We start from the raw sequence: 21,533 nt of genomic DNA on the forward strand, positions 1-21,533 counted from the left end.
TTTTTACCTACACACTCTGCACTTGCGTTACGAAAAACAGTGAGGGAACCACACATACAGCTTTTAAAACTCCCAGCAGCCTGAGCCAAATCGACAGACCAATAGGTTTTCACCCAGCCAGTCACATGATGAACCAATACAACGGTCACAAGAGCAACTACAACACAAGTAGTAACAAATGACTCTGAATGGCCTTTTGGCCCCAATCAATAATAGCCTTAAAGGGGATACACCATGAATTTCATTTTTTTTTTTTAGGTTTTTAGTATTTTTTGGGCTCCCCAGTGTCTCTTGTACCCCAACATTTTTTTTTTTTTAACATTCAGTCATTCATGCTCATTCAATGGATTTCCTGAATGGGCGTGTCTGAACAGGCCATTTCAGAATGGCAGGGCAAGTGATGTCACTTGCCCTGATTTTGCATTGATGATGGCCAGACAGAATTGCTCAGTAGCTCCCCCCTGCCCAATAGGACGTTTTGGTATTGCAGCTGAAAAAGCTTGGAATGACAGTCAGATTGTGAGAAAAAATATCTGGATGTTTTTTAGGCTTACAACCTGTTTAAAACGTATTAGGGGGCAATATTTATATATATATATATTTTTTTTTTAATTCATGGTGTAGCGCCTTTAATCAAATGGCTATAATAGCTAAATCCTTGATCAGGTCAGTAAATCAAGGTGAGTTGTCTATTGTACAGTCACACCTTATCTCAGGCATTTAGATTCAGTTTACATGAGTGTTAGCTTGCTTATTACTTTAGGAGTAACACAGTAGCCTAATATAACATTACTTTTACAAAGTGAGTAATATTACAATTAATGTCATATTATGCATTGGCTACCTTCAGAAACTTATCTAACCTTTGTTTATAATGAACTCAATTCCTCAAAATATATACCAGCATCAGAAGATGTTGCAGCTTCTGAGTTATTTGGTTTTCATACAAAATTACTATCTGGAATGTTGATGCAACCCCACAGTAATGACCTGCCTGCCACAAAAACATGGTTTCAATAAGGCTGTATTGAACTCATGTTTATAGAAGCAGATCTGTCTCTACTGTCTAGCTATGTGGTAATGGTATCAAGTACTGGTTGAGCCAGCCAAATGTCTGGCATTTGTGACCAATGTATTCTGGAGGAGAACCTGAACAAGTTCATACATAATACAATCTACCTCACACTACAAATAAACCATAAACTATATTAAGTGCTAGTAAAGTTTCTTGTTGCCAAGCAACAAGATGTTCTTGTCTGACACCTACACATTATGGGAAGCCTATTTTCAAGCCAGGTGTAACTACAGTATACAGAATAAATGTTTAATGCCACTTTGATGCCACAGCATCATGTACTGTAAATGTCAAAGACAGAGGCACAATTATTACAGCAGGGAAAAACTTTAATTGCCATAAAATGACACTCTGCATATTTTATTGGCGTAAACATGAGGGATACAGTAGTGTTGAACAGAAAATACATTTCTAAATATATAAACCATTTTCCAAAAACCAAAACAAGTGATTAACCTTGTTCAAACCAAGAATGCCATGACTATAATACTTCATGCATTGAATAGATAGATAAGATATCATGGTAACTGATTTTGGAAAAGGTATAACTCAACCAGAACCTTTAGCTTATCTTTAATAAACAGGACACCACTGCAAACCGTACTTTATGAAACCTCCATTCATTAAGGTATTAATGTGTAAACAAATCAAAAGTTAAGTCAACTGAAATACTAATAAGTTCTGTTTAAAGAATATTTCCCAAACATCCTTTTTCACAAGCATCTAATACCAAGGCTAATGGTGTAGAGAGCAATATTCCCTGCATACTGATACATGTACAGTAAATGCACTACCCTACACTGTACAGTTGATGCTGCCACAATGCAAGGACATTACACTTAAGGCACAAGGTTTTTCTCAGATTATCAAGTCAAATACAGCATCATGCGATCATTTCTTGCAGTTTGCAGTTCCACAGTATGCCAGACCCACAAAAGATAGCATCAATATACTAGTTGTAATGAACTGGGCTGGGTTAATGCACAGCTTTAATGCCAAGATGACCTTTGTGCAATAACTTAAGTATGTCATTATGGGAAAATCGAGCTCTGCTGCACAGGCTCAGATCTGTGACCTATACTTCTATATTGATTTTAGCGAAGCGGTATTGTAACGAAGTGGGGTTGCGCAGAAGCACCAGGCCTCTCTGTTCCACCGGCTGGTTGAGGAGAGTATGGAGGAGGCCAGCGACACTGACAAACCCCAGAGCTTCCCCACAGCCAGCGGACAGGGTGAAGTCCCCCTGGGTCACCCAGCCCAACGTCACACGGGAGCAGTGTGACGTGACGCTGGGCAAAGGATCAGGCCACAGTCCCAGGATGAGGTCTGAGGAAGAGGCCAATTCAGGGTCTTTAACCGGAGTGTGGCTCGAAGTCGCGGTCTGATCGGATAGGGTGACGGAAGTGGCAGAGGTGGCAGCAGAGGGCTGGCCCAGAGTTGAGGTAAGGCTTGGGTCAGTGGTCGTAGTTGGGGCATGGACAGAGGCGGAAGAAGATAGTTCTGAGCCCTTGCTCTCAGACTTGCATGACAATGTTGCAGGTTTTTTGGAGCCCTTCTTGTGGCGTTTTACTCGGCTCTTGAAGTGGTCTCTGTGAGGGGGTTCCTGAGGACCGCTGAAGTCAGGCTCTTTTTTTTGCAGCCGTGTCAGGTCTTCGCGGGTGGGCACACACACCAGAGCATGTAGCTCCGGCTTCCCCTTTGACAGCAGTGAGAGACGAACCCACACCAAACTGTTCCTGTCATTTGAGAGAAACGACGTCACGTTTGAGCGGTCAAGAACTTGCACCGGCCCCACACGTAGTGACCTCTGACCTCTTGAGGTTGTGGGTCTGCACCAACCAGAGAGCAGCTTCAGAGACTTTCTATTTCTGGTAAACACAGAAACAACTCATTAGAATTCAGGAGAATATTTATCACGGTTAATAATTCAAAAGGCACGTTACATTTTTTAAATCATCCTAATAATTGATTTGAAATGTGTATTCTGTAACATTCTGCAATCCCAAAGTGACCAAAATAAAAAGCGAAGCCAAAAGACCGTAAAATCAATCCAATTTTCTGCTCATAAAATCGTCCATTACTCAAAGCCAGTGCGACGTTTTTATGAGGATAGATGCAACTTTTCACCTCTACTAATCTCTGTGATATATCGCAGCAATTTAAAGCTGGATGTACTTTGGGTTTTCTCATCAGAGGAGTTATGATGAAACGGAGGTAGACTGGAGGAGGGCTATGCATCAGGCCTGTCAAACGCTCCAATAGGGTCTCATTGAAAAAACAAAAGGAAAAAGATAAGTGACAATTAAAACGCAAAAGGCAAAAAGAAAAAAAAGAAATGCTACTTGAGCTACACAGCTCAAGGGACTTTTATAAGTCAGTGGAATTAATGGGGGTACTTAGTGGATTCATTTGCATGTGTGCAGGGGCCGTGGACGTTAATGAAAGGGTACTTCATCTCAGTTAATTCCAATATTTCAATATATGAATCTGTCTTTGATTCTCAACATGACCCAACTAAATCCTCAGTATGACTCCGAAACACAGCATGAAATAAAATGAGACAACAGAAAACATTGTACCTCAGAAGAGTGAAGCTACTCTGTGGCACCATTAGTGTCACATCAACTTCGGCGCCAGGCATGGCAGGTTGGATCTGACTCTGTCCCCTGTCCCCCTCTCTCGTGATAAGTTCCCACTCTTCAGCCAGCTGTTGCCAGGGGCAACGGAAGGGAGCCAGGCAGCCATGTTTTATGTAATTGGTCCGTTTGGCAGGCGGACGCCTACAGGAGAGGAGGTGAGAAGGTTAAACCCTTGTCAAACTGTCGGGGCAGCCCTGACAATTTATATAACAAATCGTGCCTGCCGAAGAGCGTATTATGGAGGATGAGTAATACACAGCCTTATTACCATCTCATCAGCGTAGATGGGAAGTTATTCGTAATGGAAATTAATCAGGGTCAAAAAAGTGGAATGCTTACTTTCCTTCTAATTAATCTCCCATTATCGTCAACAAACTGGCAGTTCTTTTAGGCAGGGACTAATAAGCATTCTTCATCCAATAAGAGGATTCTGAGCAGACTATTTCACAATTATGGAGCTATTTTGGATGCAATATCAAACAAAAGAAAAACACGTACATTTGCATGTACATTTGCTTTTGTAGCGTCTCATCATGACAAGACGATCCCCTTTTATTTGCTTGGTTTGAGAAATGTTACACCACAAGTGTGAGGCAGTTAAAGTGGCAAGTTAAAAACTACACACTACTAAGTACTATACATAATTTCAAACCGTTTCCAGACATGATGTAGGCCAGATCTAGTTGTCTTATGCTATTGATTGTTCTACTGACCTTTTGAACTTATTCAAGAGTTGGGTTTCTTGCTCCTGCTGAAAACGTACACCTGCAGGGCAGTCTGGGTAGTCGTGAGGAAAGTGAGAAGCTCCTTTATTCTGGGACTGTTTCAGACTCATCTTCAGACCACCGATACGAACTCCTCTATACACCTTGGGGATTAAAAAAAACAAACTTCAAGTCAATTAAAGGAAGTTTAAAGCAAGGTAGGTTTCAACTCATTCCGTTTGTGCATTTAGCATATTCTCGCTCTTAACCTACTTGACAAAAGCAAAAACATAATCTGCACCAAACTGTTTAGCCCTAAATCTAAAAACAAACATTCTGTACAACTACATTACATAGAATTAATAGAAACAATACCTCTGATATTACAGTTTTGCCTGTGATTATTATTGCAGGACAATTTTGGAAAATGTCATGATTCCAAATACTAATAGTTAAGAATCAAAACACCCATCCAAAAAGGTGCAGGCCAACAGTAACAACAATTAAAAGTGTACACTTACTCTCTTGTTATATTTAATGGATCAATATGATGATAATATCAGGTCATGTATGTCGAATATTGAAAGGCCCAAACAGGTAGATGAGATTATATAATTATTAGTTCAAAAAATATTGAAAGAGAGTAAGAGTGCACTGTTCACTTTTGTACCCAATCCCAAAACTTAAACTTCCATTCTTGCATCCTCCACTCGCACCTTCGCCCCGCTTCCAAGCAAGGCCGCGAGGAGGAGAGGCAAGGACGGAGGAATCGATCAGGTTCGTTTTAAGGTATCAGAGTGCTTGTCCTATGCTCATTGAAATTTGGGCATTGGGATTTGGCTCCTGTGATTTCAAATACTGAAAACTCTTGAGATGCAGAACCAAAGTACATCAGACAAACTACCTTCTATAACAACTTAACGACTTACCAGTGGGACCCAGAAAGCCATCCCCCACCCCTTGGGCAGCAGTAGGTCCCAACCAGCCCCCCAGGAGCTCATCTCCTGTCCCACTTGCTTCCCGGGCTGCTGAACTAGCAAGACAGGGACCCTGCCCTGCAAAGGAGTGGGGCTGAGCCTGGAGCCTGGCACCAACATCTCACTCTTCATCCTGTTCAACTCCTGAGGCAAAACAGAGCAGAGAGCTACTGTATGTGTTTCATACAAAAACCTGCGCAAGTGTTATTATAAAGTTTGTGACAGAGTAGTGGTAAAGAGATAATGGGTTACCTGTGCTGATATCATGTTGTGTGTGACGTTGTCACGGGCAGACTGGTCCCACAGGGAGCTCTGACTGCAGTGCTCTGGTACCCCACGCAACATCAGGTCTCTCCTTTTCTCCTCATTCATCTCTGAAACAAACAAAACAAAGCACAAAAATGCACACTCCTACATGACTAGCTTCACAAAGACAAAAAGAAGGAATACTCCTCGCGCAAGATTTATTTTTTCCCCCTACAATTACTCACCACATGTTGGTTTGAATCTTTTTTTTTTTTTTTTTTTCAGTGAATGAAGAATCCAAAACACCAAGAATAGAATTGAAAAAAGGATAATTATTATAATAATAATAATAATAATAATAATAATACCGTAATAAGGGTTCAATATTAACTCCCTGAGTGCCAGGATTGCCAGAATTATTTCGGAATTGATTCTGAAAAGTGCCAGAGTTTTTTTCACAGAAAACAAAAAGTGCTTAGGAAGCGAGCTACAGCCTTTTTCAGTTCTAAGTTAAACAGGGAGTGGATGGAGCTGCACATCTTCAGATGATGATATCTTGGGTTCTGAACATGTTTTAAAAAAAATATATATTTTTTTTTTCCAACCTGGATCCTACGACAAACTTACTGGCCTTCTCCTTGTGTTTTATTTTGTTCATTACTGTTAAATGTCCCTGTGTTGGACAGGGAGGATGTTTATGAAAATACAGAACAACTTGCGTCCCATATTGGTTCAAAACGGGAGTGGACCCTGGTCGGTAACGCGGCAAGTAACTTGGCTAATTATAATAGTAATTCATTCATGTAGATAGGCCTTTCTACTAATTAGTTTTTCTAACAAGAAAAAAACAACCTCCGGGATCCCGGAGGGTAAATAAGTCCAGGGAGGGTAAATACCTCCGGGATTCCCGGTATTAAACCCTAGAGTGAACCCAACCTACATGCAGACTACAGACTATGCACCCGCGACTGCAGATAGCTCCACGGGTTAAAATGCAAGAGAAGTACCACTAAAGTGTATAAAATCCCTGTCCACTGATCAGTTGTTGTGTCACTGTAGCACACTCACTGATAATGATCCACAGCCATTTGTTCTTCTTGCTGAGTCTCCGACACAATTGATTGAGATAATTTTGTAATTAAAGAAAGCGTGTGTGCTTTATTACTACACACACGTATGAACAACAACAACGTTGCTGGGTGTTAGCATTTAAAACAAAGTATTTTTCACTGTTTCACAACGTTTCACTGTTGATGCAGCTTTCTCTCTCTGCTGCTGTTCTCTCTGGGAGAGAGGGGGGCTAGAGCCTAATTGATACTTTGCAGCATGTCAGGAGTGTCCCATTAGTGTGTGTAAATTTATGTTTATTTGTTTACACATTATCTTTTCTAGGTTGGATTTATGTTTGTAACATTAATCCATAAATCACATTTACGGCCCTATTCTGGGCGCCGTCTTACCCATTATCCGTAAACTTCTTTGCCATTTTTTACTATTTTGAAAAACATTTTCAAATAGTTGAAATAGCAAATCTACAAGCTCACAATGTGTCGATGTAGATTGGCTATTTGAACTACTTGAAAATGTTTTTTCAAAATAGTAAAAAATGGCAAAGTAGTTTAGGGATAATGGGTAAGACGGCGCCCAGAATAGGGCCGTTAATCTCTTAAACCCTCAATACTTCCCTATGACTCAGACATAAAAGGTTGGATCGGCAGTGCGACGTAGGTGTGAGGGCCGCATAGCGGCCTGAACCTCTAGTTTCTTTACAATGTACTTCTTTCTCCTTTGTAGAATGTCAGTGATAAAGTGGGAAGGGAACAGAGGACAGTTGGTTGAGGTAGAGGAAGAGCAAGGAGGTAAAATTGTGGAATCCTACCGCAAAGGGGGGGGGGGGGGGGGCAATGACCACAGAAGTAGCATGGTGGTCGAGATGACCCAAGGGGCCGAGGAAGGAGACCCCCCCCCCACCATGCTTGCCCCTGCTTGAGGAAGGGAGAGGAGCTCATCTGTAACTTGATCTTAACTCCCTAACCCTCATTTAGTATCCCATATCCTTTGAATTATGCATCCAGAATTTGAGTAAATCAATGGGCCTCATACAGGAAGCAATATATGAACAAATGTCCTCTTATTTTTGTTCAAATCCATGCTTGCTCTTATTTTGTTAGTAGTACCCAGTACCACTGAATCTTTTTTTTTTTTTTTTTCTCGTTTTTCACAAAGAACCAGGAGATAACGCGATACAAAGATTTACTGCTCCATTCACTTCCCTATTAAAATATTAGGGACATTCTGAATCGCTGCTCCTGTGTTTTACTATGTTTTTTTGAATGAAACAGGCTATTTTCATTATATATACTGGGTATAACAAGCGAACAATAATCGCGATGACATTTTTTTTCCTTCACGGAAGGACAGTGAAACCCTCCGTGATTAGTAACCATCATGGGATCGATCATACTGGAGATAAATATTCTGTGACTACTTGAAATGGTAAGAACATCCCAAAATCCTGGCAGTGTGGGCTTTTTGGGACATTTAATTAATGGCAGTAAATGAGTTAAGAACATTTTATGAGTGGTCAAAACTCACTTGCACTCTTGCACTCCAAGATAAGGGCGCAGTCACACCGAACTTGAATTTTACCTATGAGGGCGGATTCTGCCAATGCTTTTCAAATGGGAGTTGACTTGTTTCAGTTTGTTGTCATTCATGGATTTCATTAAAAAAAACTAAAAACGCTCCATTCCCATTGAAAAGCATTGGCAGAATCCACCCTTTAGGACTGTTTTCACAGTCTACAAAATTGTCCAAAGCAAGGAAACATGAGCTTTAAATTTGAACAAAAACAAATCAGGAATACCATAATCAAATTTAGATTATTATATGGTTTTGAGTAATTATCATAATTGTGTTATTACATTTGTGGGCTAATATTAGTCTGTTAATCCTAATTAAGACTATAAAAACGCTTCGATAATGCATGTTCAGCAACATCTTCTAATTTCAGTGTGTCCCTCTGACACGGCATTTACCACATCACAAATGTTGCTGTTACTGCCATTACTGGGTTTTGATTTCTCTGTAATGCCAGTACTGACGCTCTGGAAAATTACATCAACTTCAAATTCACCTTCAGTTTATGTTAAGATCACAAATCTGATCCAAACAACCCATATAAAACTGTGCATTGCAATTTTGTATATAACCTAGCAAGATAGCCCTGTAAAGAATTACTTGACTGAATAACTCCAATGAAAATGGTGACACTTATTTTTCTGCTCTAACATAGGAAAGGAATTCCCAACAGGGGGAGGAATGAGGAGAGGACAGTATGAGCTCAGTCTGTTAGAATGTTGGGTCAAATACTGTATGTGCATTGCACATACACACATGTACGTACACAGTACACACAAATTCGACCCTGACTAAACTGTCCACTCCTCATTCGTTGTCCTTGAGCAAATCAGTAAAATATTGTCCGTCACTGAGGGTGTTGGCCGAGTACAGGGTCCTGCCAGGATTCGAACCTGGTACATCTGCATGGCCTGGCAGAGGCTCCCCTGGAGCACAGGACCAGATGCGTACTCATTGCAACAGCCTCAGAAATACAAACAACACACTGATTCACTGTTATTACTCTCATCTATGGACAACATTCACCAGAGACCAGGAAACTTGACATGGCGCAGTGCACATAACGAACTGTACTGAACAGGGAAAACTTGATAATTTGCATCAGTGAAAGTTATGTCGGTTAGGCCTGATTTTACCTTGCGCCTGCTTTATATCGGGCACTGCTTTGACTCTCTTCTTGGGTAATGTCAACCTGGGGTCATCCACTGTCAGACCTAGCACTGTGCCTGAAGGGACCTCTCCTGTGGAGTAGACGCCTGTAGAGATCACTTACGGTTAGACAAACTGTACATGTACATATGCATATACACAAACGCAGACAAAACATTGAGAAAACACATGAGCAGCCAACCTTTCAGTGTCATAAAGACATCAGCTTGTTGTCGATGTAAGGTCATCTTTTGCTCATCTTTGCAATGCTCAGGCCACCAAAGGGAAGATGTCTGAGATTTGCTGATAGACTAAAAAAACAAAACAAATAAAAAATGTAAAATAAAAATAGTATACATTCAGTTTAAAGATTTAAAGACATCTCAGCTGGTCTCTGCTTTCCATGCCGGTAATTCCACATTGCTTACATCACAGTCCGTGGCAGCTTCAAGCGTTTCAGTCAGAACAGAATGCGACTGTGGTCCGATCAGCCGATAGCGTACTATCTCCATTGTCAGGTCGCTGCAAGAGAAACAACAGCACAGTAGAAAAGTAACTTAAGCTATTTTCAGGTTAATACTTGGCAACAGAAAGTACTTCAGAGCCTAAATTTGGATTTGGATAAAAAAATAAAATGCAGACTTAATACTTTATACTAATTCCAGTTGAGCCGGATTTCCAGGTTACTGGCGTGGTGGGAGATCTGGTTCCGTCACCCAGGATCTTCTTGGCTGGAGGTCCATTATCATCCTTACAACTGCGCTTCCTTTTGGTTCCTGGGGTCTGCTGCTTCTTTGGATGAGTCATTTCAGACTTGGTTTCCGGGTCTGGGTTGGGAGTAAGCTGTGCTATGGTGACCACTGGAACAGCTGGTGGAAATATGGGCTCGCAACACTGACACACATTTTGTAACTCAGGAAGGAGGTCCTGGAACACAAAATGTTTTCAGAGTTAATTGTTTAATTACATTTTTTGGGCATTCTAATAAAGTATGGGTATTTGACAGAATACCGCCAAATTTTAATGTAATGAACTACCAAGATTATTAGTAAAATGCTTTCATCTCTGTTAAGAACCTGTACCTGTTTAAGAGTGGGATGAACCCAGATCCACAGCTGTCTATGAGTTGAGCCCTGTGTGCGGGGTCTCCACATGAAGGTGACAGGACCCAGGGGCTGTGAGGGGTACTGTCCTGCTTTATAGACCATTGTGCTGCCCTGTTTTCGACCCAGCAGACATGCTGCCGCAGCAAACGTTGGTCCTAGAACCACACACAAAACACATGATTGGTCGGACGGACGTTGCTTGGGGAGCAGCGGTGCATTTGGGAGCAGCAATACTGGTGTAGAGATTTATATTCTTGTACAGTATACTGTTTAACTTTTTTGATCCAGCACCCAGCCTAGTAGGTCTGGGATGTGCATGTCTTAGCCGTTTATAAGCTTCCTTCTCATCTGGGACAGATACACAGACACAGATTCTGTGTATTAATAGATAGATATCAAGGTACGTTACATAAACCTCTCTGGAAGTGAGTAAAAGCAGTGTGAAGTATAGCACATGCAGTTAATCCAAGTATTTTCATCCGTGTGTTACAATGTGTTCTTACCCACGTCTTTGCTGGTCAGCTGTGAGAGGGAAGCAAGCAGCTGGTCTTCTGCTCCCAGCAGCTCTATACAGCAGTAATAAGAAAGGTCCTGTTTGGGACAATCGGGACAATCAGACAAGCAAAGTACATATCAATGACATATGGCTTCAGCTACAATTTACCAAAATGTATTGTATTATGATTAAATACTGTATATCCTCTTACTAGTAAAATCCTCAGTGTTCATTTATCCATTTGTAACAGAGTGTACAAAAGGAACCAAATCGGTACCGATAGGGTCCATTTGTACACCCTCACAGTTGAAGTCTTGTATTTTTCCTATGCTTCTGAGAGAGAGAGTCTTCGTGTAGCGTGTGGTCGGTGCAAAATCATGTTCAGCAAGGACATATTGATCACGGCCAATTATTTATTGTTCTTTGAAATGTGTCTTTAGAGTTACTTTAAATGAACACGTGGGGTTTTACAGTGCATGGTGTTGTACCTGTATCAGACAGTGGCTGCTCATGGCCCTGTAACAGGCTCGGTAGCACTTGTAGGTGGGTCTGTCCCCAAGGCAGTAGCCCCACTGTTTCAGCATGTGGAAACGCTTGGCGTGCCAAATGTGAGTCTCTAGCCACATGTTCTTTCTCTGGCGCCGATTGAACTCAAGCAGTAGGTTCCCATGACGACGACGGGCCTTGCGGCTCTTGTTCTTGGCCAGCTCCTTCTTCTGACCGACGTGCTTTTCCCGCTGAAGTTGCCAATAGAAAGGTCATACATTATGGGCGATAAGGGCATTGTGTGTGTCTATATGTATGTGAGAGGAAACCAGACAGACAGAAGAGTGATAGAGAAGAGAGTATATGTTTGCACTGATCTATAAACTAAAACTCTGGATTGGTAACATAATAACCAACCATACTTGAGAAAAGGAGAGGAAAATGTGAAATTTATCACTAGAGTATTGCCATCCAACTTATTCAACTGTAGATAAACAGTCCAGGTGAGCTGGCAAGCCAACAGCCGTTTAGCTAATCTACCTGATCATCAGGAAACTACCCGATATCCTGAATCGAGTCATTTAAATATTAAAATGTCAGATTTACATAATAGCGCTACAGCTTATAGATTTAGAGTGTACTGTATGCTTGTTGTGTTGTTGAAATCTATAATAATTAAGTATCATAGATCAGTGGGTAATACCAATGTAGCGTCACGGTGGCTTCACAAATGATTTCAATTATTATGGGTTCAGAGTTAAATATAGATCACACCGAGAAAGGAAAAAGAAATGAGTCTGTGTTTGAAAGACGTGTGTGTGTGTGTGTGTGTGTGTGCGCGCGCACACACACACACACACACATATATTAGTGGTCCAACAGTTAATCTGACCAATTTATTTAATCATTTTTATAATTTTTCAAATACAATAGCAAAAATTGTGAAAATAGCAGATCTACAAGCTCACAACAGGTGGCATCACGACATGTTGTGAGCTTGTAGATTGGCTGTTTTTGCTCTATGAGAAATGTAAAATTTCGGCATCGATTCATTGACAAAATATCTAAATTAAATAAGAAACCCTTCTCGACTATTTGATTAATCAAAAAGCAATCTTAGACGAATCACAACAAATAATGGATAGTTGCAGCAGCCCTAGTGTGCATTCCTTCATGTATGAGTCGTGATGCGTACCAGCCTGTTGGCAGTTTCTCTCAGCCTACAAGGCAGCCTTTTGGTGTTGTGGCTCATGGCTCTCCTCCTCATGTGTTTAGGCAGGGCCATAAACACATGGCTGCTGCCTGTAGGCTTAGTGACAGCTTTCAGCATGGCCGTCACCTCCGCAGCCCTGGCCCTGGCAAATGTTCTGGCTGGAAAAGTGGTGGGGTTTGATTAAATTTCATCACTCATTTCAGTGAAACTACAAAAAAAAAGGATGCTTTCACTTGTTCCATTTCCTTTACATTGTCTTCTTGACTATAGAGGTGCAACATGTCTACTACAATAAGTGAAAGCGATTTGAAAGCATACCTGTACGTGTCATTGTCTATGCACAGCTTCAGCCATATATTGTACATAAAACAAACTATTTCCCCATTAATAGCTTTATTTTTTTATTTTGTGTATACTTTCTATGCAGTCAGTAAATCATTACTGAACTTACCTGAATAATTCAGTCAATGCTGACTGAACCTCAGTGTGGTTAATAATGGCATTAGTAAGATCTTCTGTATAACATTTGTTTGCCCTTACCAGTGATGCTCTTGGGCATCTCTTCAGCATAGCCCCCTCCGTCTCGTTGGTGTCCACGCATCCATCCACCCTGATGTTGAGAGCCCCTCTGCCTTGCTGTAGATGGACCATATCTACCTTGACCTTGAAAAAGATCATCACTTTGTCAGTTCATTCACATCAATGATATCTAGACATAGATTCCATCTAGACATCTCTGTAAAATCTACACGGCATGTTATCACAAGGTGATTAGCATCATCCTAGTATATTTAATTTGTCAACAGTGAATTGTAAGGAAGACGTAATTTACCTCCTTAACGCCACCATTTTGCTCAATTTAATAATTTCGTACACAAAAAAAGTCAGGCAAACAGAGTGATTGGTTGACACGTTTGCCAAAGAATGGACAGAATGTGCCGACTGTGAAATGTGCTGATCACTCAGCAGCACACACAGACACGTTACCAAGGCAGAAAGTGAAAAGCAAACACTTTGAAAGAACACAGTGGCTGAGGACACAGGAGCACAAAAGAAACAGAGGCAAACATTCAATTGACCATCCGAAGTCAAATCCTTTTATTTATCCATTTCTAATTCCCGGGGTGTACAAATGTAACCAAATGTGTACACTCTCCGAGTTAAGGTGCTTTGATGATATTGTGTGGATAAATGAGTGTTACATTGCTATAGAGTGCTCTTTAGTAAACAGGATACGCATTTTCAGGTTGGAATACCAATTTCAACCAATCAGGAGAGAGAACTCATGCAGAAGAGTGAAATTGGAAAAGGATGAAACAAAATTGCCTTGAATCAAGACTGTCATTTATTTGATCGATTCTGACGCATATGCAAATGTCAGAATCAATCAAAGAAATCTATGATAGTAGATTGATCCAAGGCTAAGGATTTAACAGTGTAACTGCAGCAGCAGTCACGTGAGAAAAGCTATCCCCTTTCAGAACCCTGCATACCTTTTTTGTATACGGTTGTCATCACAAATACAAAAAAGGTAAACAGGGTTCCGAAAGGGGCTTTAGACCCTAGAGAAGATCATACTGTACCATGGCGTGGAGTGTCTCCATTCTGTGGTGTGCCTTTATTCTGTGGTGTGCCTTTACTCGAGCTGCAGCTCGGCTCATTTTGAGGAAAAGATGGATACTGCACACTGGCAGGCTGGTTCCTCATCTTCTTGTCCCGCATTCTGCGTTTAGCAGACATTGTCTATAAGAAACATAAGTAAGATATAGAGTCAGGCAGGTTTATTATGCGCTGCAGCTGAGAGAGAGCGCGCTGACACAGCTTGAACTTGAGCTAGCCATGAGATACACGAAGGCCGTCTGTCACGACTGTAATGGATGAACTTCAACTTGGTGTTTGCACTTTCTCCCTTTACGGCCCGTACATCTACATAAACGTTCAGATTTCAAATACAAAGTGCTTATCCCATGGCCACGGATGTTACAATTATGTACGGGCCCGCAGAAGTACCCGAATGTTCCGTATTGTTCAATAAAAAGCATTTTAATCCGATTGGTGGCCATTTTCTCATAGTCATAATGTGTCAGAGTACAGTACACCTAAAAACCGATAAGATCGCGTAGTTCAAAGCATATGGCAAAAATACGGAGAAAATGGCCACCGATCGGATTAAAATGCTTGTTATTTAACAATACGGAATATACGGGTACTTCTGATAGGCCGTACATAATTGCAACATCCGTGGCAATAGGGTAAGCACTTTATCTTTGAAATCTGAACGTTTATGTAGATGTAGATGCTGTAAATGAAGAAAGTGCAAACACCAGGTTGCAGGTCATCCATGACTCATGATATGACAGTCATGTGTCAGGGCTAAACTTGAGCTACAGCAAAACGTGTTTTTCAGCTCAATATTAGATATCACACCACGCTTATTACAACATGCATATATATTATATTTACCTTGGGAATCTGCAGAGCAAATTAAATGTCGAAATCATAAAATAAGGTCAAAATTTGGACGTGCGCACATTCTCTCTCATAACATGTGAGTTGTCAGCATGATGCAAGTCAACTTCCTCCTTCCTGGATGCGAACTGACCTCATATCCGCTTCGGGTTACGGCGTGGTCAGTGTTGCCATGTCTGCTTATTATAAGCGACTTGGGCTTCATTTTCTGTACAATTGCTTGTAAAAATTGGTGGTTGCGGTTTTTGGGCTTGTTTCTAGTGTACTTGCTTATTTAGGCTTACTTCCAATTTTTTTTAATTATTTATTAAACCAGTGTTTTTCAAATATTTTCATGAAAATGTTTTGTGCCACAGGGGAGCATTTGTGTTTCAAAAAACATTCCAAATATTCCACATTTTATTGCAAGAGTTTTTGAAAATAGCAGATCGTAGATCTAGATCGGCTAAATGTTCAAATAGTCTATGCCGTTTATTAAGGTGCTCATGTGACCTAAGTTGCTTCTCTTGGGCTTGTTTTCCTAGACCTGGTTGCTTATTTCTCTCACAAAACATGGCAACACTAGTTGTGATCATGTAATGAATGTTGTATTGGCGCAAGGGACACTTCAATAAAAGCAATAATGAGCATGTTTTGAAGCATGAGAGGCTACATTTTGAATTGAGAAGTTTCTGTAGATGCAGTTAAGCTAAATACATGTCTAATTTAAGATAAAAGCTCAATTAATATCAATGTTAGTTATGTTCTGTGCATCTACATGATCAATTATGGTGAAAGGGGAGGTTTTTCTCCCACAGTCCATGTGTCATCTTTACCTCTGTCTTCCCTGTAAAGTAAAGCAGTAATATTTGTATTTCATCTACAGATCAAACATACTGTTTATATCATCATGGCTGCAATCATCAGGAGGATAATCCACACAGCGAAAGCACCTGCAGCTATTGGCCCTTACAGGTGAGATGTAGAGTTATGAACTTGGTCCAAGTTTCATGTGTGTCCAGTCAGTGACTGACATCATATGTGTCCAGTCAGTGACTGACATCTCAAATCTTAATAATCAATAGTCCCTGTTACTTCCATCCGATCAAACAACAACAAATAGGATTATAGATTAGAGTTTATGTGGAGCATACTTTCACTCAAGTTTTTTCCACAGGTGTCATTATGTATTATTATTCTTTTGGACTATTTTAGGGGTGTGTGTGCATTTTGTCCAATAGTGTGTGGGCAGGAGAAGGGGGGAGGGGGCAAATGAGAACTGCATTTGGGGACAAAGTACAGGTTGAAGGAGAACTAACTACTGAGTTCTCCTTCTGAGTGGCAGTGCTGTCCATGGTTGGCAGCTGACGGCAGTTTGATGATCTCAGCCTTGCTGGGGTATTGTTTAACTACTGTCTGGTTGAATGACCAATGGTTGATTATAGATCAACAATTTAGATTAGTGTCAAAACAATCCGCTTCAAAGAATAACAATGTGTTACAATAATAAAATGTGTTTGTATTACACAATTTCTGGTCAAAAGGAGTTAAATGGTTTCAAATATTCACTTTCATCTTTAGGCTATTCTCAGTAATGTTATAGTGGTTGAAAAACCTTCCTCCAGAACAATGCTTCTACAAAACTAAATGAAAGAGAGAAAAGACTGTCCACTTCAGAAAATATGATCGGATCCATTTATCAGTGATACTGTTCTTCTCTTATCGTGTCTTATCCAGCCAAGCGGTGGTGGTTGATCGGACCATGTATGTCTCAGGACAGCTGGGTATGGACCCTGCCAGTGGACAGCTGGTTGAAGGAGGTGTTCAGGCCCAGGCCAGACAGGTGATTAGAAACTAAAACCTGGAACACTTTTCTGGTGCTTTCACATATTATGTCGCTTTTAAAACGAACCAAACTGAGGCCTCTTCAAGAGGACCAAGGAGTGGGACAAAAGAAAAGGGACTCAGTTATTTTTGTGTTCACATTGTCAGTTCTCATGAAAGAGAACTCAGTTCTCTTTCTGGTCCACTTCAGCCCTGAAGGGCTGAAGTGGACCACTTCACCCCTTAATAATTAAAAATATCTCAAAATATTTTGTTCCAGGGACCCCCAGAAGCAAATATTTGAGTTACAAATGTTCGCTTTAAAAATATATATATTCTAAGATTTGCACAAATTTTTCTTTCTGAAATAGCACATCTACAAGCTCATAGCGCGGCAGAATTGAAGCATAAGCCTCCTCAAATGAGCGCTGACAATGATGATAATGTCTTTTTCCAAGTTTCTCCAGAATAAAACAAAATAGAATAATGAATAAAAACTTCCTACGACCACGGACCACCAGTTGAAAACCCCTGGTCTAGGGGATTGAGTCCACCTCAGTGCATCTGGCTTCGTCAAGCATCTATATACGAACACAAACGGCCATGTTCGGGGGAGGGAAGCCTGGCGGGGAGGGTGCAGTTACTGCACGTGCTCCTACAGGCTGGGCCTGTCAGTGGGGAGTGCTCCGACCTCCTGGTGGGGGTTCCTCACTGGCAGGTGATCCAGTAGGGTACAGCAGTGGCAACACAGAAATGTCTGTGGGGAGGAATTCATTGGTGTAATGACTAAATTGTGGAGAAAAGGGGGTTAAAATATTTGCCTACTCTAAATTATACGAAAAAGAAAAGCAAAAAAAAACAGTTCACTCTTCATTCTATACTATATAATAAGTGAAGGTGCCATCAGTACATTTAGCAATCATATGGTTATCACATCAAACCGACCAAAGAAAAGACGAGAATGAAGGTTTTGTAAATAGATTGCACACACTGTAGGCATTTTAAATATTTAGATGGACAGGGAATTGACCCCAGCTCTGTTTGATTAGGTCAGTGCACACAGAAATGAGCCTGATACTCCTAAAAACTCTTATAATTCGTCCAAACAGGCTCTTGTGAATATGGGTGAAATCCTTAAAGCCGCTGGGTGCAGTTATGAGAATGGTGAGTCTGAAAATTATCTGAAAATCAGTGCCTGCATTTGTTCATTTTAAATGGCACATGTAGGCCGACCTTTACACCTGATGTTGTAGCCCTCCCATATAGTATTTTGTCTTTCTTTCCATAGTTGTCAAAACCACGGTGCTTCTAGCTGACATGAATGACTTCACCAATGTGAATGATGTTTATAAACAGTGTAAGTATAACATATTTTTCTTTTAGTTTTTTTCCAATGAGTCAATCAATGCAATATCTTGTCACATTTCATCATTTTCAAGTGACCTTGCAAATCTTGCACTACACACTTCTTCCACTGAGTGTCAGTGTAGACTAAAGAACTTACATGAACTAGGGCCACATTAGTTGTGTGTAGTGTGGGGGTTCCACTTTCAAGTAGTTCGGAAAACTGCCTGATTGTTATCTTAACCATTAGTTACTGTCTTAAACATGATAAACATGATCAACAATGCAATGATTTATGTATTGCTTGTTTGTTTGTGATTACTCATTTATACTTCCTTACTTTGTTTTCTGTTGAACAAATATTGAGTCTAATTGTAGACAAAATCTTGAGTCCTATTTTCTTCGGAGATACATTGGGTGTTGTTGAAGCAGATCACATACTTTTATTTGCAACATTCAGCACATTTCACAAACCTGTAGCAGTGTGCTGTCAAGCACAGTGCTAAAGCATGCTGTTATTTCTACCCGGCAACTGAGAAACAGTGATGTGCCATGTCACTGCACAGGATGAAACATGAGCTTCTGCTGCCAAGGGGTCAGGTCTTGTACTACAGTAGGTGGAAGCTAACAGGCCACATCTGATAACTACACAGTAAAATCCTCAGTGTTAATGTAATCCTGAGAGTGTACAAAATAATGTAACTAAATGGACCTGTGCGATACTCTCAGAGTTACAAATATAAGATAATTTGACGGTGTGTTCTATGAAGAGAAAGTTCTTCCTGTAGAATACTGTGCAGCGTTAAACTCTGTAAAGCTGGCCTGATTAACAAATTCAAATTTATTTTGATAAACAGGTTTTTGCTGAAACCTCATGAATAACAGGACATTTTATGTGCGCTTTTGGCATGGCAAGTCATGTGGTGGTATCATGCGTGGTATCACGCAGAAAACAGTTGAGAAAAAGAAGACTGCAAGATCAGACAGATCATGTACATACTGTACTCTACATATAAATGTTTTATAGCCTTGATAAATAGAATGTACACACTTGACTCCATGTGAAACATCGTGGTTGCAACCAGTGCTGTAGCACAGATGAATGGAGATTCTGTCATGCCACTAAAACATCTATCGTTGGTCTTAACGTGTAGCACACATCTGTCCTCGTCTTGTGAGATGATAACCACAGATCATGAGTTCAATCACTGCAAGTAGCAGTTCTATTCATGTTAAAACCTGGTTTGAACTGACTAACTACTTCCTGTCTATCTTACAAACTGTGTGTGTGTGTGTGTGTGTGTGTGTGTGTGTGTGTGTGTGTGTGTGTGTGTGTGTGTGTGTGTGTGTGTGTGTGTGTGTGTGTGTGTGTGTGTGTGTGTGTACAGTGAGAATGTGCAAACATTCCTGTGTCATTTCATCCATGTTCCATCTCTGTGATAACCCAGACATCTTTACATTTTTGACAGCTAGTACACCAGATGTTATTGTGGTTGATGAAGAGTCCAGGGAAGTGTCTGTATTAGAGATGGCATGCACCTTTGACCTTAGCCTAGAGGAAGCCTATATGACCAAGGTCATTAAATACCAACCACTCCTACATACCATCTCAGAGCTAGGTTGTAGGTGCTGACTATTTGTTTTTATATTTGGCAGCCTAGGACATTATACCCACTGACTGGTTGTTAGAGGGAGACAACTTAGGATGCCCAAAACGGAGGCAAAAAGGCTGGCAAAGTACTGTGCTGTATCTGCTATAATTGGTAGCCGCCATATATGGCGGAGACGCTGTTACTTATACCCAATAGAGTACTGAGTGACATGCTTTTTGTATCATGAAGACATATGCCATGATTTTGTGAATGTAATCTTACTGCACCTATAATATTTGTGTCCCTGTACTGTATGTTTCAATCTCCTTTATGTGTGTGTGTGTGTGTGTGTGTGTGTGTGTGTGTGTGTGTGTGTGTGTGTGTGTGTGTGTGTGTGTGTGTGTGTGTGTGTGTGTGTGTGTGTGTGTGTGTGTGTGTGTGTGTGTGTGTGTGTGTGTGTGTGTGTGTGTGTTGAATTTATGTTTATCTACTGTATATATTGTTCATTTTATCCTCTGTTATGTAACTTGATACAGTTTTCAGCACCAACTTCCCTGCCAGGGCTGCCTACCAGGTAGCTGGTTTACCCAGAGTGAGTACCTGTACGGCTTTTACCACTCAAACATACGTTAGATGGTGCTTGATCCAAAAATCATTACTGATTTTCTTCTCTTTCTCCTTCTAGGGTGGACTTGTAGAGATTGAGGCTATAGCCGTGTTGGGTCCTCTCACTGATGCCTCCTAATGTAAACACTCACATGATCGAAAAATGGAACATATATGATCTGTAAATCATGTTGTTCAGAATAGTCAAGTTTCCTCTGAATTTTTAATTTTTATATTTTCAAAAAATGTATCAAATATTAAGACATCAATGTCTTTCTGTCACAAGGCTCATGATATCAGTCTTGTAATCAAGTCATGCTTGGATATTATACAAGAGGTCTTTCTTGTTTCACCACTGTTCTGTAAGTACAGGATTGTTCAGGCCACTTTCACCTCATTAAAATGCATGTTTGGAAACAGCTTCTAAACTATTACCCCCACACTTTATGTTGTATCAGCTCTTATTTCAGGTAGGTCAGGCATGGTAGGACATGTATAGCTGAGAAGAACCTTCTCTTTGCTGTATTGTGTTACTTCTGTTAGCAGTCATACTAGCGACAGTCTGTCCTATGCCGGATAATGGACAATAATTAAAGCACAATACATTTGGTTAATTCACTTGGTGGTTGTTTTGTTTTTACATGCATGACAGGCCTGTAAGCTTATTTTGTGGCAGGTGCATTTAGTGCTTTGTTCTTTAATACTAATACTATTAGCTACATATTGTAGGCATCTTTCTGATAATCCATCTATATATATGGACTGTGTTAAACAGAAAAGTACAAAAGGTTTCAGAACGGTCTTAACAGTAACTTGTCTAGTAGAGCAACACTACTGGTTTCAGTCCACTGGTTCCTTGAGAGGTAGACACTTACTTTGGTGTTATAGGGGAAGGGATGATTGAGCACACCACAACGTGCTGCTGTGGTGCCCCCCCTCCATCACGCCCCAGGACTGTACTGTACATTAAACAGGTACTGTAAGTAAG

The 21,533-nt window shown here is 40.6% G+C and overlaps 2 protein-coding genes across 4 annotated transcripts; one reads left to right on the top strand and one right to left on the bottom strand.

Annotated features, from left to right (window-relative positions):
• Positions 1–1,400: 1,400 nt before the first annotated feature.
• On the bottom strand, positions 1,401–15,314 carry pop1 (POP1 homolog, ribonuclease P/MRP subunit). Of its 3 annotated transcripts, none has more exons than XM_084052624.1 (16): positions 15,195–15,314; positions 14,315–14,474; positions 13,272–13,394; positions 12,714–12,889; positions 11,521–11,769; positions 11,040–11,127; positions 10,513–10,691; positions 10,080–10,357; positions 9,859–9,952; positions 9,633–9,741; positions 9,418–9,537; positions 5,648–5,769; positions 5,348–5,539; positions 4,428–4,582; positions 3,655–3,855; positions 1,401–2,937 (listed from the first exon to the last, which is right to left on the bottom strand). In XM_084052624.1, exons 2-16 carry the CDS (start codon positions 14,469–14,471, stop codon positions 2,151–2,153), a joined length of 3,030 nt encoding a protein of 1,009 aa, XP_083908750.1. In that variant the 5' UTR covers positions 14,472–14,474; positions 15,195–15,314; the 3' UTR covers positions 1,401–2,150. The 3 variants fall into 3 exon arrangements, with proteins under 3 accessions (XP_083908750.1, XP_083908749.1, XP_083908751.1); XM_084052623.1 differs by having other exon boundaries at positions 1,401–2,943; XM_084052625.1 differs by lacking the exon at positions 3,655–3,855 and having other exon boundaries at positions 1,401–2,943.
• A 695-nt stretch (positions 15,315–16,009) lies between these two features.
• LOC311041548 (2-iminobutanoate/2-iminopropanoate deaminase-like) lies at positions 16,010–21,129 on the top strand. The gene is made up of 6 exons (XM_084051962.1): positions 16,010–16,154; positions 16,917–17,022; positions 18,113–18,167; positions 18,292–18,360; positions 20,476–20,531; positions 20,625–21,129. The coding sequence occupies exons 1-6, from the start codon at positions 16,090–16,092 to the stop codon at positions 20,682–20,684; spliced, it is 411 nt and encodes a 136-aa protein (XP_083908088.1). The 5' UTR covers positions 16,010–16,089; the 3' UTR covers positions 20,685–21,129.
• Positions 21,130–21,533: the final 404 nt, after the last annotated feature.

Source organism: Gymnoscopelus microlampas, assembly GCF_963454915.1.
Source record: "Gymnoscopelus microlampas genome assembly, chromosome: 3".
NCBI lineage: Eukaryota > Metazoa > Chordata > Actinopteri > Myctophiformes > Myctophidae > Gymnoscopelus > Gymnoscopelus microlampas.

Excerpts from the sequence above, each read along its gene's own strand:
- LOC311041548 (XM_084051962.1), top strand. The coding sequence starts at position 16,090 with ATGGCTGCAATCATCAGGAGGATAATCCACACAGCGAAAGCACCTGCA. Across the intron at positions 16,155-16,916 it reads GCAGCTATTGGCCCTTACAG|CCAAGCGGTGGTGGTTGATC; the intron begins GTGAGATGTAGA and ends TGTCTTATCCAG. Across the intron at positions 18,168-18,291 it reads TGGGTGCAGTTATGAGAATG|TTGTCAAAACCACGGTGCTT; the intron begins GTGAGTCTGAAA and ends TTCTTTCCATAG.
- pop1 (XM_084052623.1), bottom strand. The coding sequence starts at position 14,471 with ATGTCTGCTAAACGCAGAATGCGGGACAAGAAGATGAGGAACCAGCCT. Across the intron at positions 5,770-9,417 it reads CGATATAAAGCAGGCGCAAG|AGATGAATGAGGAGAAAAGG; the intron begins GTAAAATCAGGC and ends TGTTTGTTTCAG. Across the intron at positions 5,540-5,647 it reads ACAACATGATATCAGCACAG|GAGTTGAACAGGATGAAGAG; the intron begins GTAACCCATTAT and ends GTTTTGCCTCAG.